The sequence below is a fragment of the Pleurodeles waltl genome, chromosome 12 (genome assembly GCF_031143425.1).
Source record: "Pleurodeles waltl isolate 20211129_DDA chromosome 12, aPleWal1.hap1.20221129, whole genome shotgun sequence".
In the NCBI taxonomy this organism is placed as follows: Eukaryota; Metazoa; Chordata; class Amphibia; order Caudata; family Salamandridae; genus Pleurodeles; species Pleurodeles waltl.
Window position 1 is genome coordinate 307,206,108 of NC_090451.1, and position 26,630 is coordinate 307,232,737.

General features: G+C 48.6%; 1 protein-coding gene across 8 annotated transcripts in view; it reads right to left on the reverse strand.

The window, feature by feature from the left end:
* CHD9 (chromodomain helicase DNA binding protein 9) overlaps positions 1-26,630 on the reverse strand; it is a 1,629,153-nt gene that overhangs the window by 513,858 nt on the left and 1,088,665 nt on the right. For all 8 annotated transcript variants that reach the window (XM_069216350.1, XM_069216347.1, XM_069216351.1 and 5 more), the window contains 2 exons: positions 12,150-12,253; positions 11,919-12,036 (listed from right to left, as the gene is read on the reverse strand). In XM_069216350.1, coding sequence (XP_069072451.1) covers positions 11,919-12,036; positions 12,150-12,253 — 222 coding nt within the window. The remainder of the gene's footprint in view (positions 1-11,918; positions 12,037-12,149; positions 12,254-26,630) is intronic.

A 26,630-nucleotide genomic window follows, 5' to 3' on the forward strand; every position in this document is an offset into this window, starting at 1 on the left:
AGCCTGCCACGTCCAAACTAGTTTCTTGCCACATGGGGTGAGTGCCTTTGTGCACTCTGTGGCCAGGAACAAAGCCTGTCCTGGGTGGAGGTGCTTCACACCTCCCCCTGCAGGAACTGTAACACCTGGCGGTGAGCCTCAAAGGCTCAAGCCTGGGGTTACAACGCCCCAGGGCACTCCAGCTAGTGGAGATGCCCGCCCCCCAGACACAGCCCCAACCTTTGGCGGCAAGTCCGGGGGAAATAATGAGAAAAACAAGGAGTCACCCCCCTCAGCCAGGTCCACCCCTAAGGTGACCAGAGCTGATGTGACCCCTCCATAGAAAATCCTCCATCTTGCTTTGCAGGATTTAGCCCAATAGGATTAGGGATGTCTTCCCCCTCCACCCCTACCCCATCTCCCCTCAAAAGGGAGGAGGCACAAGGAGGGTGTACCCACCCTCAGGGACAGTATCCATTGGCTACTGCCCTCCAGCCCTAAACACATCACTAAATCTAGTATTTAGGGGCGACCCTGAATCCAGGAAATCAGATTCCTGATGACCTACAAAGAAGAAAGACTCCTCACGTGAAAACTCCGCAGAGAAGAAGGAAGACAACTGGTTTGGCCCCAGCCCTACCGGCCTCCCTCCAGATTTAAAGAACCTGCAACAGCGACACATCCTGCGGGAAGGAAGTGGAATCTGTAGAGGGGAGCTGGAGGAACTAGGAACCCCAAAAGGTGAGTACTAGTGTCCCCCCAGCAACCAGGAGAGAAGAGCTAGGTACCTGGTTTTTCCCCAAATCCAAAGGGAAACATTGGAAAAGGACTATGCAAGGTCCAAGCAAGACTGGAAGAAACCAAAGGTAAATCCAGACAGAAGAGGACCTGCAAATAAAGGGGACCAAGTCCAGTTCCAGTTGGAGTGTTAGGTTGGGGCAGGAGCCACTAAGTCACCCTTCTGGAGAAGCAGGACCAGGTCGACGCTGAAGACCAGGAGTCAGCTATGCAGCACAGAGCCAGGAGAAGAGGTCCGGGGGTGATGCAGATGATGTCCCACGTTAGAAGAAAAGTTACAGTCAGTCAATGGTGTGGAAGAACCACCAACAAGCCTTGGCAAAGGCAAGAGTCACAGAGGAAGAGTTGCAGGGTTGCTGGGGACCTGGAAGGTCCGGTGGGACTCAACCCAAGGAGGGGAGACCCAGGAGACCCTCAGCTGTGAGTAGAGTCAGAAGTTGTGGATGCAGCGCCCACAGGCAACTCACAGGGTGAAGGCAAAGGAGTTGCAGTGAGGCTCACTCGGCACACCTGGAGAGGAGTCCAACGTCTCTGGAGCAGAAGACAGGAGACTGTGCTTTGCAGGGAAGAGTGCTGGAGGCTGGGGCTACACAGAGCCTGAAGATCCTTTGGAAGCAGAGCTAACAAGCCTTGGTAGCTGCAAGAGTAACAGTACAAAGTGGTACTGTCCTACAAGGAGAGGCAAGGGCTTACAGTCTCCCAAGTTGGACAGCTGGTAGAGAGGACAAAGAGGACCACTCCATACCACCAACTGTGATGCAGGATCCACGCAGTTCCAGAGGAGAGAGAATCCATGCAGTTGGTTGTCATTGCAGATGGTGCCTGCGGATGCAGGTGAGTGACTCCTTCACTCCAAGCAAGATTCCTTCTTGCTTCTTGTGCAGGTTGACGACTTGTTGCCCTCAGCGAATGCACAGACAGGGAAATGTTGCAGTTGCTGGAAGTAGCCGGAGAAACAATTTTGCAAAGCAGAGTCGCTGCCGGAGTTGCAGATTGTTGGTTCCTGGAGGGTCCAGTTGCAGTCCTGGTGGTTAAAAGTTGAAGTAAACGATGCAGAGGAGTCCTGCTGAAATCTTGCACGTTGAATCTGAGGACCCACCCAAGAGGGAGAAACTAAATAGGCCAGGAAGGGGGATTGGTCACCTAGCAGGGTGACCATCTATCAGGAGGGGGCTGTGACATCACCTGCCTTGCATGGCCACTCAGATTCTCAGAATTAAGTGGCAGCCTGCTGGAGCTCTGGACACCACCCCTGGGGTGGTGATGGACAGGGGAGTGGTCACTCCCCTTTCCATTGTCCATTTTTACGCCAGAGCAGGGCCGAGAGGTCCCCGGTCTGGTGCAAGCCGGTTTATGTAAGGAGGACACCAAATGTGCCCTTCAAAGCATACTGGTGGCTTGGGGAGGCTAACCCTTCCAAGCCATGTAACACCTATTTCCAAAGAGAGGGGGTGTCGCCTCCCACTCCCAAAGGAAATCTTTTGTTCTGCCTTCCTGGGCTTGAGCAGGCGTAGCAAAGTCATCTTTTTCCCCTGTTCACACCCTTTGTTGTGTTGCTGACTGGTGCTGATGATAACTGACTCTGACTGTGCACTGGGCTCTGTTAGTCAGACCCAGGCCAGTGCTACGTTAAAACACACACATGTAGTAGAGTGCACTAGGTATTGGGGTGCCCTTCCAATTTGCCTGACAGACCCTGCAAGTCCCTAGTATATAATAGGGCATGGAGATTGGAGGCCCAGCAGAATTTCTGCACTTGCATGTGTGCACTGATGTGTGCTTTCTGTCCTTTTGAATGCAGGCTTGCCTTGCAGCTTGTCTTTAAAAGTTAAATTCATACTATTTGCCCGATAGCTCCTTATAAGTCCCTAGTACATAAAATGGCAACGGGGTGCCAACTACCTATAAGACCCTGGTACATAACAGGGCATGGAAGCAGGGGCCCAGTAGAATTGCTGCCCTTTGCATTTGGGCACTGCCTGAGGTTTTCTGTCATTATTTAAATGAAGCCTGACTCTGCAGACTGCATTTAAATGGAAACGGTGTTCCAATTCGACATTGGTGCTATGGACACTTTAAATTGGATGATCTACCTTATTTTCACATGTTACATACCCCCAGGGTCTCCCCTAAGTGTCCCTGGGCTTTGGGGGGGTGGGGGGGGGGGGGTGTCACATAACTATAAGCAGGGGCCTTATAAAAGATATTTTTAAATCCTGAGGCAGGAAGACCTGATCATTTCATTCCTCCCTGCCCCATTATAGATACTGGCCTTCATAGCCTATCATTGCAATATTGTATTTCATTGTAATTATAGTAAGAAACAGCACAGAAAAGTCATTCAAGGACTTAAAAGATTTGTTTTGATAAATCCAGCAATCTGACATTGGTGAATTTACCACATCTTGACCAGAAAATAAGTTATAAGGATCTCTTTCTGTAAGCCAAAATCCAGCCTTTTGAAGGTCCCCTCTGAGTGGTCAGTGCTAACAGGATCAGCATAGCTGCTTGATTAAGTGATAGGTGCCTATCCAGGGGAGCACCTATATGGGGAAGGGCAGCTCTGGGGCTAGACAGGAATGCCAGAGCAGGGGGATGGGTGGTATAACATACAGCCTCAAAGGAGAGCAGGACAGAAGGGAATGCCAGATCACATAACCCCCCACCTTCTGGACCCCTCAGCTAGATATCAGGCTTAAGGAATGAACTTGCAGATGTTAGGAGGACAGCTATGGAGATGAGCCACACTGGAGGATAGTTTAGTCAGCTCTTACTGCTCTGCTGAAATTTCAACCATCATGGATTTTGGAAGAATGTTGCTTTCTGGGACAGGAATATGCTACACTTTGGGAGAAGTGATCATGCATATGGGTGTCCCTCAGCACTGTACTGGTTGGGGTGCGCCCCTTCCTGATGCCCAGGAGCTGGGAATAAATATGTGAGAGGTGCATAGCTTCTCAGAGCTGCTGCCTGAAACCACAAGAGGAAGATGGACTGCCCTCCTGTAACCTGGATCTGCACCCTTGGCCTGCACTTCAGAGTGAACTGCGCCTGATGCACAATCTGGTACTACAACCCTGGGGACGGTGCCTTGTTTGAAGAAGGACTTCGAGAGAACTCGTGCAACTACAGATTAAAGCTTCACCTGCATCCTCCCCAGCAAGAGTATCTAGCCTGGAGTGCACCCAGTGGACTTTTAGGGATTTGACCAGCTGCACTGTGGGAATTGTGGTCCAACTTTTCAAGGACCACCCAGGAGATTCCAAACCCTTGGATTTGTGTTTGGACCCTCTGTACATGTAAGGACGACTTCAGGAAACACCTCCTGAAGTTTGAAGGATTTTGGTAAAGTTGGCACTTTGTGTTTCTAAGCACTAGGAAGTATTTATTCTTCAACAAATTCACATTTCCGGTTCCAAGGACCAACAAAGAGATTCCAGACCCTTGGATTTGTGATTTGGACCTTTTGTACCTGCAAAGAGAACTTCAGAAAACACCTTCTGAAGTTTGGATACTTTTGGTAAAGATGATACTTTGTGTTTCTAAGCAATAGAAAGTGTTTATTCTGTAAACATTCATGTCTCTGGATCCCTACGTTTTGGTGTCTATTTACTCATAGAAATATAACCTATTTTTATAAATTGGTGTGGGATTTTTATTGTGTGTTGTGTCTCACTTATTTACTGTATTGGAGTTTGTGAATGCTTTACACTCTAGTCTCCTAAGTTAGGCCTGCCTGCTGGGTTACAGCTATCAGGTTGAGCAAGGGGCTAATTTACTGAGACCTTTACTGAACTTATATTTGGTTAGTAGAATTACTGCCAGCGGTAGGTTCATACTTACCACTACCAATAACCCACTTTCCAACAGCTGGTCATGCAGCAGAAGGGCAGCAGCAGCGCAGACTTCCCGGGAAAACCATGCAAACTGTTAGGAGCAAAGCTGGGGGTCCTCTAAGGAGTCCCCAGATTGCATGGAATCATACAACTAATACTGGCAACAGTATTGGGGTACGATTTTGACATGTTTGATACCAAACATGCACAGGAAAATGGAGCTGAAGTTCATAGGGGCAACTCTGCTCATGCAGGGGTGCCCTTACACACAGGTACTTGCAGCCTGCCCTCTGGGCTAAGAAGGCCTGTCATACAGGTGACTTACAGTTACCTGTAGTGAAAGGGTGCATGCACCTTTTCATGCAGGCTGCAATGGCAGGCCAGCAGACACATTTTACATGGACTCCCATGTGTGGCATAATACATGCTGCAGCCCGTGGGCAACACTTGGTGCCCTAATGCCTTGAGTATCTAGGTACCATATACTAGGGACCTACATGGGTTCACCAGTATGCCAATTCTGGGGTGTACTAAGTATGAAACAACCACATTTAGAGGGATAGAGCACAGTCACTGGGGTCCTGGTTAGTAGGATCCCAGTGAACACAGTCAAAACACACTGATACCAGGCAAAAGGTGGGGGTAAATATGCCCAAAAAAGTGTACTTTCCTACACTTGGAAGGGATCTGTGCACCCTTCATGCATTGTGGCTGGCCTGGGAAGAATGACTGCTGCTTTGTGGCCCTCTGAAGTGTACTGTCCAAGGGCTTGTTGACTTCCCCCGTTCTTTCTGGAAGTTTCAGGGACATCAAAGACCTCCTGCGAGTAACCTTCCTCCATGCCTACATCACCTTGTGGGACTCCACCTTGTAGCACCGCTGTCAGCGTAGAACATGAATTGCGCCTGGAGACTGGAACAGCACGGCGTGGAGCCTTCAAAGTACTGTCCGCACTTAAGGAGTGTGGCCATTCATTGTGTGGCCACTGCATGCATAAGCGTCTTGTTTGTTGTGAGCAGATTCACTGGTCGTAGGACCCTGCGGGCCCGCTTTTGTCGAGTGCATCACATTTTGCTTGTGCTACACCCGACTGCATGCTCATTGTGCATTTTGGCTGATTAGTAGGTTGTGACCCTCGGAGGTGGGGGTGCATTATGAGACGTGCTGCATTCTACCGCATGTGGCACCAGACGCTGTGCCTCATTATAGGGACGTATGCGAATGGAGTTCTTTGTGTGCGATCGGATTGTCTGGTGTGACTCAAGCCATCATGCACCAAGCCTTGAGTCTCATTCCAGGGAGGTGCGGGCATTGGAGTTCTTCGTGTGATTGTCTGCAATTGTTTGGTTGCGATTCAAGTCATCCCACACAGAACTAGTGCCTCATTCCGGGGAGGTACTGCACTGGAAACCTTTTCATGTGTGATGCAATTGTCCCTGGCGACTCAAGTCATTGCACCCCCTACATTGTGCCTCCTTCCCAGGAGGTGCGGACCTGGTAACTCTTCATGAGCAACCAGAATCATTGGGCGGTTTATGACATCACCCCCCCAGACATTCTGCCTCCTTCCTGGATGGTGCGGCATTGGTGACTATTTGGGTATTGGAGTGCCTGGCTGGGCGCTGCAGTGACTACCATGTGGCCACAGCAACTAACGCGCGGCTCCAGCAACCCTCCCCACGTGCTTTGCAGACATCTGAGTGAAGCTCCCGAGTGGTGCCCAAGCCTCCATGTGTTAACTGTTGCCTGAGTAACCGTTATCTCTTTCTTTCAATCCACCTTGTCTCCAGAGTACTGAAAAGTGTGACTTCGGCTGCGAGCGACATAGCATCTGGGGAAAAATTGCTTCAGCTCCTGCTTGTGGGCGGTAGGGTAGCAAGAACTGGTTAGCGGGCGATTTGGGACTGAGGGTGTCTGTGAACACAGTGACATTAACTTGCCGGTTTTCAGATGTAGGAAATTACTCTCTCTTTTGGCATGGTTACTCCCATTTTCTGCCTGTTGTCAGTATGTTTGTGTCTATTGGGTGCCTGCTAACCATGACCCCAGTACTTTTGCTCTCTCCTTTAAATTCTACCTTTTTCGTCCCACAATTGGCATACTGGTCCCCCCATGTAAGTCCCTAGTTTATGGTACCTAGGTACCCAGGGCATTGGGGTTCCAGGGGATCCCTATGGGCTGCAGCAGTTATTCTGCTACCCATAGGGAGCCCATTCAAAGGGTTCTGCAGGCCTGCAGTTGCAGTCAGTGTGAAACGGATGCATGCACCCATTTTCACTACAGGTCACTGCACCAGGTCACTGTAAGTCAGCCCTATGGTAGACTCTCTCAGCCCAGAGGGCAGGGTGCAGGTACCCTGTGCAGAGGACGCAATTTTACACGTGTACTGGACATAGTTCACTACTTATGTCCAGCTACATAACGGTAACTCCGAACCTGGGCATGTTTGGTATCAAACATGCGAGAATCATACCCCAATACTGTTGCAAGTATTGGAAGTATGATTCCATGCACTCTGGGGGCTCCTCAAACAAACCCCAGCGTTGCTACCACCAGTCTTACAGGGTTTGTGGGGCAGCCCAGCTGCTGCCACTCCTCAGACAGGTGTCTGCCGCCCTACTGCTGGATCCTATCAAGCCCAGGAAGGCAGGACAAATGATTTCCTTTTTCGACAGGGAGGTAACACCCTCTCCCTTTAGAAATAGGTGTGACTGGTTTGGGAGGGGTAGCCTCCCCAAGCCACTGGTTTGCTTTGAAGGGCACATTTGGTGGCTCCATGCATAAGCCAGTCCACACCGGTTCAGGGACCCCCAGTTCCTGCTCTGGAGCGAAACTGTACAATGAAAGCGGGAGTGAACACTCCCTTCTCCATCACCACCCCAGGGGTGGTGCTTAGAGGTCCTCCAGAGGATCCCTGGGTTCTTCCATTGTGTTTCCAGGGAACTCTGGGAGCATATGAGTGGCCAGGCAGGTGACATTCGAGCCTCCTCCTGATAGGTGCTTACCTGGTTAAGTGACCAATTCCCTCCTTCAAGGCTATTTAGGGTCTCTCTCTCTCCTGGATGGGTCCTCAGATTCGGCTTGCAAATTCCAGCAGGAGTCCTCTGAAACCTCTGTTTCGACTTCTGGCCAGTGGAACCGCAAATGGACCCTCCAGGAACCGAGAAACGCTACTACAACGAAGAATACTCTTCTGCAACTTAGTTTTCAAGTCTCCCGCCAGCTTTGCAACAGTTCCCCGGCCATGCATCCTGAGAAAACTGCAACTCTTCAGCCTGCACAAGAAGAAGGAGGAATCTCCCTTGAAGTGAAGGAGTCACTCCCCTGAAACCACAGGCACCTACAACAAGCGACGAACATCTGTGTTGATCCCCTTCATCTTGAGTTGCGTGGATCCTGCATCACGGGTGGTGGTTGGAGTAGTCCTCTTGGTCCTCTCTGCCAGCGGTCCAACATTGGTGGAGGTAAGCCTTTGCCTTCCCACGCAGGACACTAGCCCGTGCGCAGTGTCTCTTGCAGCTGCCAAGGCTTGTTTGTATCGCCGCCAGGGAATCTTCAGGCGACCTGTAGCTCCATCCCCCAGCACTCCATCCCGCAAAGCACAGCCTCTTGCGAGGCTCTCCGGTGGCGTGGAATCCTCTTTTGTGGTACTAGGTGGGCTTCTTCTGCAACTCCTGTGTCCCCGTCCTCGGCTTGTGTGGATGCTGGCTCAGCTCCTGTGGACTCTCTGCAATCCTGAGGGTCCCCTGTGACTCCCCCTCCTGGGTTGAGTCCTCCTGGGCCTTGCTGGTTCCTGGCAGCACCTCTTTTACACCAAACATCAGTTTAGATTTGTCTAGGCTACTCGGTGGAATTCCTGCACAGACACCCGTCTGCAATCTTCCTTCCAGCGTGGGACTTCATCTGCATTTATCAATAACTCTTCTCCTTCTCCAGGGCTGCAGTGCTGACCTGTTTTCATCACTGTCGACCAACTCCTGCATCCACAGCTGGGTGGGTAGTAGCTCCTTCTCCTCCTGGACTCCACTGTGACTTTTGGATTTGTTCCCCTCTCCACAGGTCTTCTTTCTTCAGGAATCCACAGCTGGTTTTCTTGCAGTCTTCTCTGGGTGTTTTCTCTTTCTTCTTTTCATCATTTTGGGTGGTTTGGGGAAAATTCTGTGTTTTACTCCTTCATTCCGGGTCGTTGGGAAGTACTGTGTTACTTACCTCTGTGGTTTTCTAGTACTCCCAGCTCCCCTCTCCACATTTTACTTACCTAGGTGGGGGCACCTTATTCGCATTCCATTTTTTTTTTTGAATATGGTTTGTTCTCCCCCTAGCGTCACTATTGGTTATTGCTATTTGCACTGTTTTCTAACCTTTTCTATGTCTGTTTCTGTTTACTATTGTATATATTTAGTGTATTACTTACCTCCTAAGGGTGGGTCACCGGTTCTAGTGTTTTGTGGTGATTTGTTCCAAAAATAAAGTACCTTTATTTCTGTACAACTGAGTGTTTTCTTTCATGTGTGTAAGTGCTGTGTGACTACAGTGGTATTGCATGAGCCTTTCATGTCTCTTAGATAAGCGTTGGCTGCTCATCCACAGCTACCTCTAGGGAGCCTGGTTTGTAGACTCTGCCTACACTTCACTAAGAGGGCATTTCTGGACCTGGTATAAAGTGTAAGTACTATAGGTACCCACCACACATGAGGCCAGCTTACTACACACTGTAATTCCCCAGTAAATGGTACCCCCTGGTACCTAGGGCCTGGGGTACGAAACAGAGTCAATAAGGGTTGCAGCACCTATTGTGCCACCGTAAGAGACCCCTCATCAAGTACATGGCAGGCTGCCATTGCAGGCAGCGCGTCTTGGTGCAGACAAAAGTGAAATCATAACATGACACAACCAGTGTGCCATGTTCCCTAAACACTGCATGCAACACATGTAAGTCATCCCTCTATCAGGCCTTACTGCCCTAAGAAAGGGTGCATTATATTACATGAGAAGGCAAATCTACATGAGCAGATATGCCCCTGCTATGTCTCTGTCCATTAGTAGACATAGTAAGTGGCAAGGGAAGTCATTTTAACTGCATGCGCTGGACACTGGTCACTACAAGTTTCCCAGCTACATGATAGCTTATCTGAAGTCTGGGATGCCTGGTACCAAACATCTCCAGAATAACACACCCACAGTGTTGCCAGTGAGAGATTGATTAATAACTGCATCCAGAGGGCACCTTAAAGGTGCCCCCTGAAAACCTACCAGCTACTAGTGTGTTGACTGACTGGTCCTGATCAGTTCATTCACCTTAGACACGTTTCTGGCCCCCAAAGAGAGAGCCAGTGCTCTCGAGGGCCAGAGACAAAAGCCTACGCTGGGCAGGGGTGTTAGTACCCTAAACAGGTAGGATGGACATTGCAGGGCAGGGAGCTTCAAAAGCTTTCCACCTTTGTAATGTGACCCAGGTCTCTCCAGATGGCATAGATGACTGACCCACACAGAAGAGGAAGGAAAATTAGTCAGATTAAGAGGTGTGCCCACTTCATGCTAGTCCCATCCCTAAGGTGGACGAGCTGAAGTGGACACTACTTTTTAAATTCCTAAATCTTGTTTGGAAGGAATTAGGCCACTAGGATTAGGGTTATGCCCACTTCACAACTGAGAGTTCATAGAGAGGGTGTAGTCACTCTGAAGGTAGTCAGCTCATTGGCTACCACTTGGCACTCCCTGTAACACGACTAAATTGAGTATTTAAGTGGCACCCCTGAACCCTAGAACTAAGATCCTGATGAACTAAGAAGTAAAAGACACAGAGGAGTCGCACCTGCAGAAGAGGAAAAGAAGAAACAGCTGACTCAGTACCAGCCCCACCGGCCCGCCTGCTGACCTCGATGGACTTAGGCCAAAAAGACGACTCGTCGTGCAGCAGTCTCCACAAAACCCAGGAGGATTGCCTGTCTTCCATAAAGATTCAGACTCCTGTGAGCAGCGGATCGGCTCAGCAACAGTCTCAAGAAAGGACTCTGCAGCCTTTGGAAGAGCGAAGACCCGGCACCCGAAGTGACCTCTGCACCCGACATCCACGACCCCAGGTGAAGCCAACAAACAGTGCCAGCAAGGATCCCCAGCTTTCCAGAATTCGACTCCACTCAGGTGGTTTCACCATTCTTGGACTCCCCGAGGTTGCCTGTAGCCTCTGCACGAAGGCCCCCTCTACCGAGGCCTTGTGGTGAGAGAAAACCAGACACCTCCAGCAACGACTGCACCCGTTGCCCCTGACCGCATCGGAGGTGGGTCACTGCTTCAAACGATGCCCCCGGCTCCACTGAGCACGAATCCAACCATGGATCCACCCCTGCTGGACTTCCAACGACATCTGCAGCAACAACACACAGACACCCCAACTGAATGCTCAGGGGTTTAGGGGCTGGGGGAGTGGGGGGATTGGGTGCAAGAAACCAAAGCCTAAGGATACCCCTGCCCCTGTCGCCACTAGGCCCTGGAGAAAAGGACCAAAGGTGCACCTATGTCCCCAAGCACCCCAAGTCTACAATCTACCTGTTTGTTGTCCCTAACTGGTTTCCTAGCCAGAGCATGCAGCCTGTCTTCCTGAGAACCAATTCCCATTGAAAACTATTGGGCACCCGATGCCTTGCTGCACACCCCTGTATGCGGACGCCCAAGTGCTGCCCGGAGTGACCTGCTGGTGTGGTTCTGATCAGTGCCCAGTACTTAGCTTAACTCTCGGAGATCGGTCTCGTAAGTAGTTAACCGTGTGTTTGCTGAACCTTGTTTTCCTTCATAGGTTAACGCTGAAGAACTCTGAAATTGCACTGTGTCGATTTTATTTTTACTAAATAGTATTTATGGCTGAAAACATACTTACCTCGGAACGAAGTTCTTAAGTTTCAACTATATATAAACAAAAGTATTATTTTTCTAAATTGGTTTCAGATTTATTCTTTGAGTGTGTGTCTAATTTATTGCCTCTGTGAGTATAACAAATGCTTAGCACACCCTTATGATAAGCCTAACAGGTGGCCCACACTACCACAAAATAGAGTATTAGTTCTATCTACTTTTGCCTCTGCAAACCAATTAGGGATCCACTGGAATCTTCTGCACGGTGCACTTCTTTTTAGGGCACCATAGAGAGAGCCAGCTTGCTACAGATACAAATCACCAGGCATTGCTATAAGTATGAGAGTTTATTTTAAATCTGTGTCATCAACAATAAAGACATTTTAACACTGAATAGTGTTTTCAGGTTCAACGTTCTGGAAGTCAATGCAACATAAATAATGGTGGTCATACCCGTCTATATAATCATTTGCTCTTTGTTCAGCAGCAACTGCTTTCTCATCTGGTTTTCCTACTCTTTCCATAAAGCAGAGAGATGGGTCGGCTCTAATTGTGTTGTACTTTTCATATCCTGTTAAAGTAAGAAAAAACACTTGATACAGCAACAAACTACTGATACACCATAAAGGAGGTTACAAGCATTGCCTTATGAGGAAAGGTAAATTGTCTACCTTCATGTCTTACCATGTTTAAAAACGCCAATAAGGAGAGATTTGTCTGCATCGGCATCCCACCAGTCTACAGGGACTTCTGCATGATCTGGTTCTGGCACCCAGACATCAATTTCACTAAAAGAGTTACAAAAACATCGTTAACCATAGTACATATATGTATTTTTTAAATGTTACTTTTAAAGAACAAAGTATTGAAGGAATGTACCCTCTTTCCTGCCATGGTTACCCCCATTTTCTACCTGTTTCCAGTGTTTGACTCTGTCTACTGGGATCCTGGTAACCAGGACCCCAGTAGTTATGCTTTCTCCTGTATATTGTACCTTTTTCTTCCCACAATTGGCATACTGGTCCCCCACCATCTAAGTCCCTAGTATATGGTACCTAGGTATCAAGGGCAATGGGGTTCTAGGGGATCCCTATGGGCTGCAGCAGTTATCCTGCCACCCATGGGGAGGCCATGCAAAGGGTTCTGCAGGCCTGCCATTGCAGCCCGCGTGAAACTGGTACTTGCACCCATTTTCACTACAGGTCACTGCACCAGATCCCTGTAAGTCACTCCTAATGTAGGCCCTCTCAGTCCAGAGGGCAAGGTGCTGGTACCTGTGTGTGAGGGCAGCCCTGCAGTAGCAGAGGTGGCCCCACAAACTCAGGGTCCATTTTCCTGGACTTTGTGAATGCGGGATGCCATTTTACATGTGTACTGGACCATAGGTCACTACCTATGTCCAGCTACATAATGGTAACTACGAACCTGGGCCTGTTTGGCATCAAACATGTTGGAATCCACCCCCAATACTGTTGCCAGTATGATTCCATGCACTCTGGGGGCTCCTTAGAGGTCCCCCAGCCAGTGCTTAATTTGTGCTTGTTGTATCAGTGCTGAGCACCAGCACTTATTTGTGAGGGCCTGGGCTTATTCTTCTGCCTCGAGCATTTGCTTCGAGCAAAAGACACAGATGAGAAAGACGGAGGAAGAGAAAAACGAAAAAGCGTCACAAAGGGAGAAAACAAAAAGCTGCCTGAGTGAGCTGAGGGGGCAGGGAGTGGCTTTATATAAATTGAAGAGGCTCGAGATGGCTTCAGGATTATGCCGCCTCAGTATTCCGTGTTCCCACATTTAATTGCAGCAGCCGTGTGTTCAAGAGGAGGGCTTTGAGCACCGGCACCTTTTTATTTACAAATTAAGCACTGCCCCCAGTGTTCGCACCCACCAATCTTACAGGGTTTTCCGGGCAGCTCAAGCTTCTGCCAACCCTCAGACTGGTTTCTGCCCTCCTCCTGCTTGATCTGATCAAGCCCAGGAAGGCAGAACAAAGGATTTAATTTGGGAGAGGAAGGTAACACCCTCTTCCTCTGGAAATAGGTGTGACTGGCTTGCGAGGGGTATCCTCCTTAAGCCACTGTTCTGCTTTGAAAGGCACATTTGGTGCCCTCCCTGCATAAACCAGTCAACACCAGTTCAGAGACCCCCCCTCCCCCCAGTCCCTGCTCTGGCGTGAATATGGACAATGGAAAGGGGAGTGACCACTCCCCTGTCCATCACAACACAGGAGTGGCACTCAACTCCTCCAGAGGGTCCCTCGGTTCCGCCATCTTGTTTCCAAGGTTGGCAGGGAACTCTGGGAGCATCTGAGTGGCCAATCCAGGCAGGTGACGTCAGAGTCCCCTCCTGATATGTGCTTACCTGGTTACGTGACCAATCCCCCTTTCATGCCTATTTAGGTTCTCTCTCTTAGGTGGACCCTCAGATTCGGCTTGCAAGACTCCAGCAGGATTCCTCTGCAACCTCCAGCTTGACTTCTGGCCACTGGACCTGCGACTGGCCCCTCCAGGAACCAACAACGCTGCAATCAAAGAGGTCTCTTTTGCAACTTTGTTTCTACGACTCCTGCCAGCTTTGCAACATTTTACCGGGCGTGCATCCTTAGAAGACAGCAACTCTTCAGCCTGCACAAAAAGGAGGAATCTCCCTTGGAGTGAAGGAGTCACTCCCATGCATCTGCAGGCACCTGCTGCAACGATGACCACCTGTGTTGATCTCCCCTCATCTTAAGCTGCATGGATCCTGAATCACAGGTGGTGGTCCGGAGTAGTCCTCTTGGTCCTCTCTGCCAACTGTCCAACTTTGGTGGAGGTAAGCCTTTGCCTTTCCACGCAGGACAGTACCCCTATGCACTGCATCTTTTGCAGCTGCCAAGGCTTGTTGGCATCTCCTCCAAGGGATCTTCATGCAAGGTGCAGCTCCAGCCCCCAGCACTCCTTTCTACAAAGCACAGCCTCCTGTGTGGTTCTCCAGCGGCATGGGATCCTATTTTGTGGTGCTGCGTGGGTGCCTTCTGTGACTTCTGTGTCCCCCTCCTGTACGACTCCTGTGGGTGCTGCCTCTGCTCCTGTGGACTCTGTGACGTAGAGGGTCCTCTGTGACTCCCCCTGCTTGGGTTGAGTCCTCCTGAGCCTTGCCAGTCCATGGCAGCACCACTTTTCCACTAACCGTGAGTTTACCTTTGCCAAGGCTTGTTGGTGGAATTTCTGCAATAAAACCCATCTCCAATCTTCACTCCAGCGTTGGATATCTATTGCATCCATCAGGAACTCTTCTCCGGCTCCAGGGCTGCAGTTCTGACCTGTTCTTCATCACCGTCAACCAACTCCTGTAAGTAAAGGAGGCTGGGTAGTAGCGCCTACTCCTCTTGGACTCCACTGTGACTCTTGGACTTGGAACCCTCTCTCCACAGGTCTTCTTTCTTCAAGAATCCACCGATAGTTTTCTTACAGTCTTCTCTGGGTGTCTTCTTCCCCCCCCCCCCCCCCCCCCCCCCCTTTTGGGTGGTTTGGGGGAAAACTCAGTCATTTACTCCTGCTTTACTGGTCGTTGGGGGGTGTTGTGTTACTTACCTCTGTGGTTTTCTAGTACCCCCAGCTCCCCTCTACACATTCCACTGACTTAGGTGGGAGTCCTGTGTTTGCATTCCATGTTTTATAGTATATGGTTTCTGCTCCACCTAGGGTCAAGGTTGGTTTTTGCTATTTGCACTGTCTTTTTATGACACTACCCTTTTCTATGACTATTTCTGATTGTTAGTGTATATATTTAGTGTAGTACTTACATCCTATTGGAGGGTCGCCCTTCTAGTATTTTGTGGTATTGTGTTAAAAAAAGTACCTAGTACTTTTTGGTAATTGTTTCACTAAAATAAAGTACCTTTATTTTTGTACAACTGAGTGTTTTCTTTCATGTGTATCCGTGCTGTATGACTACAATGGTATAGTATGAGCTTTGCATGTCTCCTAGATAAGCCTTGGCTGCTCATCCATAGCTATCTCTAGAGAGCCTGGCTTCTAGACACTGCTTACACGTCACTAGGAGGGGATACCCGGACCTGATGTAAAGTTTAAGTACCTTGGGGACCCCACCACACACCAGGCCAGCTTCCTCCTTTGCTGGTGCAGCGGTGGGATAAGCACTTGCAATTGCCTTACCACTCTGTCACTTGGTACTTTCCAAAGGAAAGATCACTTACTAGCTAGGAATATACACATTCGCCTAGTTTCAGGACAGTCTCTGGGGTTTGGGTAAGAGAGGGGTCTAGGTATAGCTCTTACTCCAAACTTCTCTAAGAGAGACTAGAAGTTAGGGAGGTTAGGCATACCCTACACCACTCTAACGCAAACATGTCTTCAGGACCTAGCACATCTCAGACCAGGGGTTCTTACTATGAGGATCTTACCTTTGAGGAACTGAGGGAAGTGTGTAAAAGTGGGAAACTGAAGACAGGGAAGAACCCTTCCAAAAGTCTGCTCCCAGGCCTGCTCCTTCAGGATGACCAGGACCAAGCTGGTAGCCAGGAGAAGAGGGAAGAGGATGTAGACTCTAACTACCCCAGTGTTCGAAAGAGAAGATCTGGACACTGATGAGGGTCAGGAGGGTTCCTCAGAGGATCACAGGGTCCCTAGTAAACCCCCTAGTGTAGCTGGGAGCACTACAGGTAGTGCTAAAGGTGGCCATGTCAGTGGGTCCCCCTTTGTACCTTGAGGGCTAGTCCAGAGGGTTAGTAAGGATAGGGACAGAGCCTCATCTGCCCACTCATGTCTCCTCAGTATCTGAGCGGATATGCTGCTCAACTCCAGCAGAAGGTTCTCCAGGCAGGGAGCTCAGGAAATTGAGGCTGGAGGAGGCCAAGCTGAGGCTGCAACAGCTAGCCCTAGATATGGAGGCCTTAGCAGTAGAGAGAGAGAGAGGCAGTGTAGGAAGTTGGCTCTGTATACACTATCTCGAAGTGAGAGATGGTGTGCACAGAGTCCAAGGGTTCCCCTTGTAGGTTGATAGTGGGAAAATTAGATAATACTAATGCTCTATTTTGTGGTAATGTGGTCGAGCAGTAGGCTTATCAGAGGGTAGTGTTAAGCGTTTGTTGTACACACACAGGCAATGAATGGGAACACACATTCAAAGACATAACTCCAGGCCAATAGGTTTTTATACAAAAAATATTGTTTTCTTTATTTTAGAACCACAAGATTCAGAATTCAAGTAAATACATAAATTGTAAGGTACATGGCATAAGTAAATATGGAACTTTGAAGTAAAACAGTGATGTACGCAGTTTTGGCAAACATGGCAATAAGCTATTTTAAAAGTGGACAGTTCCTGGGGGAGGTAAGTACAAGTTAAATTATCAGTTAAGAAAAGCACTTACAAGTTCAGTCTCTGGGGCATAGGCAGCCCACTGTTGGGGGTTCAAGTCAACCCCAAACACCCAGCACCAGCAGCACAGGGCCTGTCAGGTGCAGAGGTCAAAGTAGGGCACAAATAACATAGGCCCCTATGGAGACTAGGGGTGCTCTTGCTCCAGTCTGCTGGCAGGTAAGTACCTGCGCCCTTGGGGAGCAGACCAGGGGGGGTTTTGTAGAGCACTGGGGAGATCACAAACAGGCACATAAAATACACCCTCAGCGACAAAGGGGCGGCCTGGTGAAGTGTGCAAAGTAGGTGTCTGGTTTTAGATAGAAATCAATGGAGAGACCCGGGGGCCAGCCACCGACTGGGCAAGGATGAGGGCTGCCTGCTGGTCACTCCTGTACCGGTAGTTGGTTTCTCTCAGGCCTGGGGGCTGCGGGTGCAGTGCTTCTTCCAGGCATCGGGTTCTTTGTTACCGGGCAGTCACAGTCCAGGGGAGCCTCTGGATTCTCTCTGCAGGTGTTGCTGTGGGGGTGCAGGGAGGTCGTCTCAGGGTGCCCATGTCGTTGAAGTCGCCTGGGGGTCCTCTCTGCAGTGTTGGTCTTGTGGACACGAGCCAGGGTAGTCAGGTGCAGAGTGTTGGGGACTCACTCTTCTGGAGTGAAGCGGCAGTCCATTAACAGATATTTTTTTTATCGTTAAGACAGAGCCGCTGTCTTCGGTAATTTCTTGGTCCTTTGGTTTACAGGGCAGTCCTCTGACTTGGCAGAGGTCACTGGTCCCGCTGGATGCGTCGCAGTTTCAGGTTCTCAGAGTCTGGAGACAGGCCGGTAGGGCTAGGGCCAAGTCAGTTGTTGTGTCCGTCATCTCTGCGGGGCTTTCAGGTCAGCAGTCCTTCTTGTTCCAGGTAGTCAGGAATTTGTTTTCCTGGGTGCAGGGTCGCCCCTAAATACTCAATTTAGGGGTGTGTTTAAGTCTGGAGGGCAGTAGCCAATGGCTACTGTCCTTGAGGGTGGCTACACCCTCCTTGTGCCTCCTCCCTGTGGGGAGGGGGGCACATCCCTAATCCTATTGGGGGGAATCCTCGAACCAAGCTGGAGGATTTCCTAAGGCAGAGGTCCCCTCAGCTCTGGACACCTTAGGGGCTGCGCTGGCTGGAGGGTGACTCCTCCTTGTTTTTCTCATCATTTCCTCCGGACTTGCCACCAAAAGAGGGGACTGTGTCCGGGGGGAGGGCATCTCCACTAGCTGGAGTGCCCTGGGGCGTTGTAACACCAGGATTGAGCCTTTGAGGCTCACCGCCAGGTGTTACAGTTCCTGCAGGGGGAGGTGTGAAGCACCTCAACCCAGTACAGGCTTTGTTCCTGGCCACAGAGTGCACAAAGGCACTCACCACCCTATGTGGCCAGAAACCCATCTGGATGTGGCAGGTTGGCAGAAACTGGTCAGCCTAGCACTAGTAGTTGGACTGGTATACAGGGAACAACTCTAAGATGCCCACAGTGTGCATTTCTCAATACATCTCACACTGGCATCAGTGTGGGTTTATTGTGCTGAGAAGTTTGATACCCAACTTCCCAGTATTCAGTGTAGCCATTATGGAACTGTGGAGTTCGTAATTGACAGACTCCCAGACTGTATACTCTTTAGGTCTAAACTGCACTTACAATGTCTAAGAATTAGCTTAGACACTGTATGGGCATAGTGCTCGTGCAGCTATGTCCTCACCTGTGGTATAGTGTACCCTGCCTTAGGGCTGTAAGGCCTGCTAGAGGGGTGACTTACCTATGCCACAAGCAGTGGGTAGTGGGCATGGCACCCCAAGGGAAGTGCCATGTCGACTTAGTCTTTTCCTCCCCACCACACACACAAGCTGTGAGGCTGTGTGCTGAGCGAGGGGTCCCCAGGATGGCATAAAACATGATGCAGCCCTTAGAGACCTTCACTGGCCACAGGGCCCTTGGTACCAAGGGTACCATTAACAACAGACTTATCTGTGTGCTAGGGCTGTTCCAAATGATGAGACAAAGGTACAGTTTAGGAAAAGGTTAGCAGGTTCCCAGCACACTTTTAATCATAACTAACATCAACAAAAGGCAAAACGTTAGGAGGTAACCATGCCAACAGAGGCATTTTCCTACAGGCAGGGATTGGGGTTAGTAACTCATGGTGGCAGTAGCTTTGGTTTCAGGGAGCCTAGGGTCAGGGAGGACTCTTCTGATTCCAGGAACCTTAGCAAAGTTAACCCCCCCTACAAGGTGGGGGATGACATCCATAAGTGGTTCTCTGCTCCAGAAAGGGCCTGCAAAGATCATAGGGCCCCCCAGAGATACTGGGCTGCTATCCTTTGGCTCTCCTTCTTTGACAAGGATAGGGATAGGTCTCTTACTGTCAGAGAGGAGGATGCAGACAATTACCCTGTGTTAAAGTCTGCTCTTTTGGATGGGTTTGGTGTTATCACTTAACTATACAGAATCAATTTTAGGGAGACCAGTAAAGAGTCCTCCCAAGACTGGGTTGATTTTGTGGATTGCTCTGTGAAGGATTTAGAAGGCAGGTTACATGGTAGCAAAGTCACTGATTATTAGGGCTTATACAATCTGATTTTGAGAGAGCATATACTTAACAACTGTGTGACTGATTTGTTTCACCAGTACTTCGTAGACTCGGATCTGACAGTACCCCCATGCACCATGACTTTTGCAGCTGCCAAGGTTTGTTGGCATCTCCTCCAAGGGATCTTCAGGTGTTGTGCAGCTCCAGCCCCCAGCACGCCTTCCTGCAAAGCCCTGCCTCCTGCGTGGTTCTCCAGTGGCTTGGGCTCCTCTTTTGTGGTGCTGCGTGGGCTCCTTCTGCGACTCCTGTGTCCCCCATCCTGTGGGACTCCTGTGGGTGCTGCCTCTGCACCTGTGGACTCTGCGATGCTGAGGGTCCCATGTGACTATTCCTCCTTGGTTGAGTCCATCTGGGCCTTGCTGATACCCAGCAGCACCACTTTTCCACTAACAGCGAGTTTGCCTTTGCCAAGGCTTGTTGGTGGAATTCCTGCACCGACACCTGTCTGCAATCTCCACTCCAGCGTGGAACATCTGCATCCATCAGGAACTCTTCTCTGGCTCCGGGGCTGCAGTGCTGACCTGTTCTTCGTTACTGTCAACCAACCCCTACAAAAACAGCTGGGTGGGTAATAGCTCCTACTCCTCTTGGACTCCACTGTGGCTCTTGGACTTGGTCCCCTCTCTCCACAGGTCTTCTTTCTTCAGGAATCCACAGCTGGTTTTCTTGCAGTCTTCTCTGGGTATCTTCTTTTTCTTCTTTTCCTCCTTTTGGGTGGTTTGGGGAAAACCCAGTGATTTACTCCTGCTTTCCTGGTCGCTAGGGGATGTTGTGTTATTTACATTTATGGTTTTCTAGCACCCCCAGCTCCTCTCTACACATTCCACTTACCTAGGTGGGGGTCCTGTGTTCGCATTCCATTTTAGTATATGCTTTCTGTTCTCCCTAGTGTCAATATTGGTTATTGCTATTTGCAAACCTTTCTAACCTTTTCTATGCCTATTTCTGATTGTAGAGTATATATTTATTGTACTACTTACCTCTTATTGGAGGGTTGCCCTTCTAGTATTTTGTTCCAAAAATAAAGTAGCCTGATGTGTGTAACACTGGTTGTTTTCTTTCATGTGTGTCAGTGTTGTGTGACTACAGTGGTATTGTATGAGCTTTGCATGTCTCCCAGATAAGCCTTGGCTGCTCATCCACAGCTACCTTTACAGAGAGCCTGGCTTCCAGACACTGCCCACATTTCATTAAGAGGGGATACCTGGACATGGTGTAAGCACCTTGGGTACCCACCACTCATCCGACCAGCCTCCTACAAGTATCCATTTCAAATTGGAAAAAAACAGTCTGATCACTTATATAAAAGAACGAGGCATAAAGATGACTTTTTAGACTAAATAAACTAGCAATCAGCAAAAACTGAACAGCTGCATGCGGCCACAAGGTGCCACAATTCGAAGAGAGAAAAGTCAAATTCACACAGAGAAAACTGAGCTAATGTTGCCAGTACCATAGACTTATCCAACATAAATTGTTTCCTACACTAAATTATCAAAAAAAGGGAGACAGAAACAAAACAACTAAAAAACAAAAAATAAAAAAGAAATACCAGCATAAACTTAGCATGATCAAACTTTGATTCTCACAATATAAAAAAAAATCATACAAAGCATGTTTTACAAACCTACTAAATCAAACACTAACATCAATGAAGACATTCACAACAAAATGAGGAGATTAGACACTTACGATTTAGACAGTTGGGAGATTGACTTTGGAAAAGTCAAACTACGGCTACCGTGGAACACTCCCAACATCAATAAATCGTTAATATTAGCTCAGATCAGGGTGGCAGAACAGGTAATAATGAAAACGCTATTAAATATGCATGTCTGTCTCTGGTTTGATGGTAAACCTGAAGTGTCACAAGCACTGATGAGGTTGCAGCTGAATTATCGGAAAGGGGTGAAGCAGAGTAGCCTTGGTTCCCAATGTGAAGAACAAGTAACTCACCTTTCACTAATGCTCTTACTGGTGGATACTCTTATCTATCGGCAGATTCCTCGCATTTGGACATTCCTTAGTCACTGTACTTGATCCCGAAATCTCTTTGCAATAGGTCTAGCGCATTGGCAGGGGTTGCCATGTCCCTCTGTTGCAAATCCAGCATCCCCACAGGACATGAAGCTGTATAAAGGCAGCATCCTTGCATGTGGTCAATGGCATGCCCAGAGGTGAAACAAATGTGGCCCATGCCCCAGCTCAAATTGACCTGGCCCCCATGGCCTCTGTTTTGCCACGCCAATAAACCTGTTTAATATGCTGGAATGGAACAGAGTAATGACATTGAATGCATGTAGTAAGGTGTGCAGTGTCTACCTACCTTTCAGTACAAAGCAGCAATGGTTTGAAGCAATACATGAGCCTACGTTTGTAGGAGGTTGGCTCAGTTTATGGTGTACACCTATGGTGTGGCACCTTATACCGAGTCCAGCCAACCCTTAGTGATAGTGAATAGATGTCCAGATAGCAAATGCTCTCTAGGGGTAGCTGAGGTGAGCAGCGGAATCTTATCAGGGAGGGATGTAAAGCACTTGCAATACCACAGTAGTCAGACAGTAACTCACAAGAAAGAACCACACAAGTGTTGCAAAAATAAAGGATTTCTTATACCAATGGTAGTCTTGTAGTAGTGCTGTAGTATCTCCCTTTGGAGATATCTAAACACAAAGTATCCACAGAAATAGCATAAAATACAGAGGGGGGGGAGGGTTGGGCTTCAAACCATATACTAAGTAAGTGGAATGCAAAATAGTGAACCCAACCAAGGTAAGTATGTGGTAGTTAGCTAGGGGTATATGAAAACACCAGAGGTAAGTACGGTAAGTGTCCCCAGTGTCCAGGTGCAAGGTAGTTACCCACCCAGTTGTCCCGTAGACTAACACAGGAAGTAGTGGTTGCAGTTCATGTGATTCAGGACCCTCCCCAGTGGACCCCAAGATAGCTAACAGACAAGAGGAAGGTCAGAGAGTGCCCCCACCGACGATACCCAGAAGACAGAGGTACCTACACCAGGAGATCAGGATGCAGAGGGGAGAAGGGACTCTTTTGAAGTCATTGGAAGCCTCAGATCGTCCAGCTGCTGTCATGACCCGTGGACCAGGCCAGTGGAACCCAGGGATGAATTTTGGATGTGGAGGACTTGAAAAGCAAGGGGGCAGAGTCCAGCAGCCTTGGAGATGAAGTTCCTGCAAGTCAGTGGAGGGTTAAGTCCAGCTGCGGGGTCCAGGAGTTGCAGAAGATCCCCGGAGTTGCCTACAAGCTGTCCCTCAACAGTCACCAGATTGCAGGAGGGTCAGTAACTAGCCAGGTCACCAACAAGCACTGTCAAATGCAAGCAGGAGCTGAAGACGTATTTGCAGAGTTTTGGGGACTAGCAAGGTCTAGGAGACCCTATCCTTGAGGGGGAGTCAGGGCTAGCCCTCAGCACGCATGAAGGCCAGCAGGAATTGCTGGTGCCCCCACAGGCCATGGACACGGAGTCACAAGGAGGCCTCAGCAGCACAACAAAAAAGAAGTCCCATGTCACAGGAGTTGCAGGACAGGGGCTGATCTTCGAGTTGCAGAGTGCTGGAGCCTGAAGGTTCTTGGCGCCTGAAGATCTCCTGGAGTCAATAAGCCTTGCCAAGTGTGACACTCGCGGTGCACAGGGGTTCCAGTCCAGATGGCAGGAGCAGGGGGACCTCAGTCTCCCAAGTTGGTCAGAAGACTAGCAGCACCCATAGTAAGCCACAGGCTCACCACCTGTGGAGCAGAGCCTTTCGATGTCCGTGGAACAGCAGAACCCAACTGCCGGTCGACGTTTTGAGGTGCTTGCAGATGCAGGGGAGTGACTCCTTCACTCCAAGGAAGACTCCTTCGTAGCTCCAGGTGCAGAGTCCTTGTGACCACTGAGGATGCACAGCCTTGGATACTGCAGAATTCTTGCAGTATCCAGAGAAACAATGTTGCAATGGGAGCCTTCCCACAAGAAGCAGACCTGTTTTGGTTCCAGAGGCCAGGAGCAGACTGTCTTACAGAGAGTTCCTTGGAGAGACTTGCTCGACAAACCTGAGGACCCACCCACAGGGAGCCCTTAGGAAACCCTAAAAGAGGGGTTGGTCACTCTCTGGGGTGATCAACCTATCAGATGGGGTCAGGGACATCATCTACCTGGCCTAACCGTCAGATGCTCCCATATGGGCCTCTGAACATCTTATTTTCAAGATGGTAGAATCAGGTGGCCACCTGGCAGAACTCTGAAAACCTCCCTAGGGGAGAAGCTGTACAGGGATGTAGCCACTTCCCTGTCCTTTGAGCAGTTTAGCGCCAGAGCTGGAACTGGTGCAAACTGGATTATGCAAGGAGGACACCAAATGTGCCCTTCAAAGCAGTCTGATGGTGCTTAGAGCCACATAACCCCAGCCCTTAAACATCTAATACACAGGGGAGGTGGTTACACATCTCCCTTGCAGGAAATCCTTTGTTCGTGCTCTCCGATCTGAGCCGGGCTCGCCAGCAAGTGGGCAGAACGGTGTCTGGGGTCAACAGCAGTGTGGGTTGGCAGCAAGACCCTGTAAGACTACAAAAGCAGAACTGGGGGATTATTTAAGGAACCCCCACAGTACATGGTATCATGCATCTAGCACTGGACTCTCTCTAGCACTGATCCAAAATGTTTGAATCCAAGCATGAAAAGGTTCGAAGACATTATTTTGTGCTGGCCAGTGTCCACTACATACCTAAGATGGCTTCCTGGCACTCACAAAGTCCGCAAAATAGGGCCTGGGGTCTGTAGGGCCACCCTCCTCATACAGGAGTACCCTCACACCCTTGGGGACATGCATCCTGCCCTTGGGCTGAAGGGCCTTCCAAAGGGGTGACTTACACTAAGTGCAGTGACCAGGATATAAGGCAAGCCTTATATCTGTGGTGAAAGGGTGCACGCACCATTTCACGCATGCTGGAATGTCAGAACTGCAGACACCGTTTTCATTGGCCCGCATGGGTGGCACAATACATGCTGCAGCCCATGGGGGACCCCTAGTTTACCAATGCCCTGGATAACAAAGAACCATATACCAGGGACTTACATAAGTGCACCAGTATGCCAATTGTGGGTGTAAAAGGTGTCCAAGTAACCAAATTTAGAAGAGCGAGCACAGACACTGGGGTCCTGATAATAATGCTTTGTAAATGTATATGGAGTAGACCACGTGGCAGCTTTACGTAAGTATGCCATTGGTATGTTTCCTAAGAATGCCATAGATGCACCTTTCTTATTAGTGGAATGTGCTTTAGGTGTGATTATCGTTTTGCCTTAATGTAACATGTTTGTATACATTTAACAATCCATCTTGCCAACCCTTGTTTAGAGATATGATTCCCTTTATGTGGTTGTTGAAAGGCAACGAAAAGCTGTTTTGTTTTTCTGAATTCTTTGGTTCTATCTACATAGTCCATTAGAGCTTCTTTAAGGTCAAGAGTATGGAGGGCTCTTTCTGTAATTGAATCTGGCTGTGGAAAGAAGACTGGCAATTCCACTGTTTGGTTTATGTGAAAAGGTGATACCACTTTTGGCAGAAATTTCGGATTTGTTCCAAGTACAACTTTATGTTTGTGTACTTGGAAAAAAGGTTCTTCAAGAGTAAATGCTTGTATTTTACTAACTCTTCACAATGAAGTAATGGCCACAAGGAACACAACTTTCCATGTTAAGAATTGAATCTCACAAGACTGCATGGGTTCAAAAGGTGGGCCCATCAATTGGGTGAGTACAATATTTAGATTCCAAGTAGGAACAGGTGGTGTTCTAGGGGAAATAATATGTTTTAGTCCTTCCATGAAGTCTTTTATAACTGGAACTCTAAAAAGAGAGGTATGCTGAATAGTCTGCAAGTATGCTGATATTGCAGTAAGATGGATTTTAATGGATGAGAAAGCTAGATTTGATTTCTGCAAATGAAGTAGATAGCATACAATATCTTATATTGATGCTGTAAGTGGATCAGTATTTTTAGATCAACAGTATTAAAGAAATATTTTCCATTTGTTAGCATAGCATTGCCTAGTTGTAGGCTTAGATGCTTGTTCGAGAACTTCCATGCATTCTAGTGGAAGTTTCAAGTATCTAAATTCTAAGACTTCAGGAGCCAAATGGCTAAGTTGAGAGCACTGGGATTTGGATGTCTGAATTGTCCCGTGTTTTGTGTTAACAAATCCAGTCTGTTTGGAAATTTGGAGTGAGGTACTACTGACAGGTCTACGAGTGTCGTGTACTGATGTTGCCGTGCCCACGTTGGGGCTATGAGTATCATGGTGAGAGAGGTATGACGTAGTTTGTTGACCAGAAAGGGAAGTAGTGGGAGAGGGGGAAAAGCATAAGCAAATATCCCTGACCAGTTGATCCATAAGGCATTGCCCTTGGATAGAGGATGTGGGTGTCTGGATGCAAAGTTTTGGCATTTTGCATTCTTGCTTATTGCGAATAGATCTATTTCTGGTGTTCCCCACTTTTGAAAGTACTGACGAAATACCTGAGAGTGAATTTCCCATTCGTGTGTCTTTTGGTGCGTCCTGCTTAGGAGATCTGCTAGCTGATTGTGTATTCCTGGAATGTATTCTGCTAATGGATGAATGTGACTGTGAATTGCCCATTTCCATATAGTTTGGGCTAAAAGGGACAGTTGAGATGAATGTGTCCCACCTTGTTTCTTCAAGTAATACATGGTCGTCATATTGTCTGTTTTTATCTGAACAATCTTGTGTTTGAGAAAGGGTTGAACCGCTTTACGGGCAAGAAACACAGCTAATAATTCTAAATGGTTTATGTGAAAATTTCGCTGTTTGAATCCCATTCCCCTTGAATAGTAAGGTTGTTGAGATGAGCTCCCCAACCTATTCTCGATGCATCTGTTGTTATTGTGGTCTGAGGCTCAGCGTCTTGAAATTACCTCCCCTTCATTAAATTGAAGAGATTCCACCATTGAAGGGACTTGTGCGTTTGGCAGTCCAACAACACTAGCTCTTGCAATTGGCCCCATGCTTGAAACCATTGCTGTGAGAGGGAGTGTTGTAGTGTCCTCATGTTTAGTCTTGCATGCAGTACTATTGCTGTGCAGGATGCCATCATTCCTAATAGTTTCATGATAAATCTTACAGTGCATTGTTGGTTTGGCCGCATTTGTGGTAAGAGATTTTGGAAGGCTTGTATCC